The sequence below is a fragment of the Macrobrachium rosenbergii genome, chromosome 6 (assembly GCF_040412425.1).
Source record: "Macrobrachium rosenbergii isolate ZJJX-2024 chromosome 6, ASM4041242v1, whole genome shotgun sequence".
Lineage (NCBI taxonomy): Eukaryota > Metazoa > Arthropoda > Malacostraca > Decapoda > Palaemonidae > Macrobrachium > Macrobrachium rosenbergii.
The window spans coordinates 59,086,512-59,089,011 of record NC_089746.1 but is presented as its reverse complement, the minus strand read 5'-3'; the positions used below and the strand labels follow the sequence as shown (position 1 = coordinate 59,089,011).

The 2,500-nt window shown below is 29.5% G+C and overlaps 1 protein-coding gene across 3 annotated transcripts in view; it reads left to right on the top strand.

Moving 5' to 3' along the window:
• The window catches only part of LOC136839629 (isatin hydrolase-like), a 16,036-nt gene that overhangs the window by 12,251 nt on the left and 1,285 nt on the right, over positions 1 to 2,500 (top strand). For all 3 annotated transcript variants that reach the window (XM_067105945.1, XM_067105946.1, XM_067105944.1), the window contains exons 4-5: positions 727 to 791; positions 1,627 to 1,805. In XM_067105945.1, coding sequence (XP_066962046.1) covers positions 727 to 791; positions 1,627 to 1,805 — 244 coding nt within the window. The remainder of the gene's footprint in view (positions 1 to 726; positions 792 to 1,626; positions 1,806 to 2,500) is intronic.

Here is a 2,500-nt window from a genome sequence, read left to right as displayed (position 1 = left end):
CATACATATATAAATATATATGTATTATATGTCTGTATATATTGTGTATATAAATATGTATACATATACATATATATATATATGTATGTATGTATGTATATATATATACATATATATAATGCATATATAATATACCATATATATATATGTGTGTGTGTGTGTGTGTGTCTGTGTGTGTGTGTGTACAAATGTCTGTGTTTCCTATTCATAGTTCACTTATTTTGACACATCACTCTTTTTACTTAAAACTTCATTAACAAAGAATTATAAGCTAATTTTTATATTACACTGGGAAAATTTATGATGTCTTATAAATATGAAAGCTGGGGTCTACGATCTATAAAACAGTTTAACAAAAAACAAAGATGAGGAAAGACTGTTTTTTATTTGTATAATAATTTAGAAATCATAAAATGCCTCATGAACTGCTAATTTATGAATAATAACGATGAAAGTCAAATAGCATTTCAGTTTCACTGAATAATTTTTCTTTTATTTTATTCTGATGGGTAATTAAACAATTTCTCTCAGGTTAATCGTTCCTGAATACGGTGGACATACTTACAATGGTTCTTCGTTTGTTTAACAAACATTACTCTGAGTTTATTTCATTTTATGTCCTCTCATTAAAACGTTTTTTTTTTGTTACAGCATGTCAGGCTCTTTGATTTATATTTATGCAGCATATATTTTTTCAGCAATTAACTTTTACACATCCCGTTTCAGGTACGAAAACATTGAAGAATATTTTGGAACAGAAGCAACGAATACAAGTTATTTCAACTTTCCGGTATATAATTTATGTATATATATATATATATATATATATATATATATATATATATATATATATATATATATATATACGAGTATATATTATATATATATATATATATATATATATATATATATATATATATATATATATATATATATATATATATATATATATATATATATATATATATAGCAATAATCAGCAATAGTATTTATATGATGGATACGTTTGCATTAAGACGTTTCTGTTTACTAATAACGTTGGTAATAACATTGCTTTCACTGAATTATTTCAGTTGCAATTATTCATATTTGGTTTCATAGCATTATTTAATCACGGCTTACATCATATAGGCCTTGCCACAGTCACTATCAGCGGCATTACTTTGATTACTAATGTGGCGACTGCTCCATTGAACCATTACTGATTTTGTTGATATAGAAATCACCAGTGCTGCTAATACTTTTCCTTTGAAATGTTCACGATTAATGTTGGTTTCGCTATTGACCATTACAAGTATTATTCCTGCTGCTGCAACAATAACTATTATATTTAATATATCAACATTACTGCTACTATTGTCGCTATATAATGCTACTACTACAACTATTACTGCAAACATATCCGTTATGTAAATACTATTGCTGATTGTTGCTATTCGTTCTATTGTAACTATAACTATTTCTATTATTACTGCACATACTACGACAAGTTTTATCATTATTATTATTATTAAAATATTATTATTATTACTCTGAATGGTATATTGTTACCTAATATTCCTAATTATGCCACACATAACATATACTATCATCGCGACCATATGTAATGGGAGGGCATTTTTGTAGGCCTAAGCGTGGGAGCTGCCCAGCTCATTGTCAGCCATGAGGCAGCCACCGGCAGGAGGGTCTTTGCCGTCGGGACAGACGCCCCTTCCATCGACCACGGTCCTTCGGAGGACTTCAAAGCCCAGCAAACGTTGTTCGAAGCCAATATTTATGGAATCGAATCCGTGGCGAATTTAGATGTACGTAATGGTGATATAATGATAATGGTTATTATTATTATTATTATTATTATTATTATTATTATTATTACTAAATGACGCTTCCGGTCATCTACAGGCAAACAATAGGAGAGGCCATTATCTTGTTTATCGAGTCTATTAGAGTTATTAAATTGAATTAGATTCATTGTTTAGAACCTACGTTGTCTGTAATGAATAATAATTAAATAATACTATTTGTTTACATAAATAGGCACACATATTCTTCGAAGAGTCATTTTAATAAATGATAATCGTCAAACTGAATCTAATTCAATTTTATGACTTCAATATTCCTTAATACTGTAGAAATAATCATATTATCTAAAGGATTTCATTCTGCGATAACTCTCGCATAAAACTATCAGATATTCTTTGAAGAACATTTATAAATTAATTATGCATCATTATCTGGAATAATTTAAAAATGAAAATGATTCAATTTTATGACTTCAGTATCCCTTTATACTTTAGAAACGATCATGTTTTCTTATGGATTTTATTTGGCAATAACTCTTATACAAAACTCTATCAGATTCTTTGCAGTGTATTTATAAACGAGCTTGAAGGCGCGCACTATGCTGCACTTGAACCCGGTGCTGCCAGTCATGGCTCCCCTACCCTCCTGATCCCCTACCTACCCATCCCCAGCCGGGGCGGACAAACAGATTCGCAGG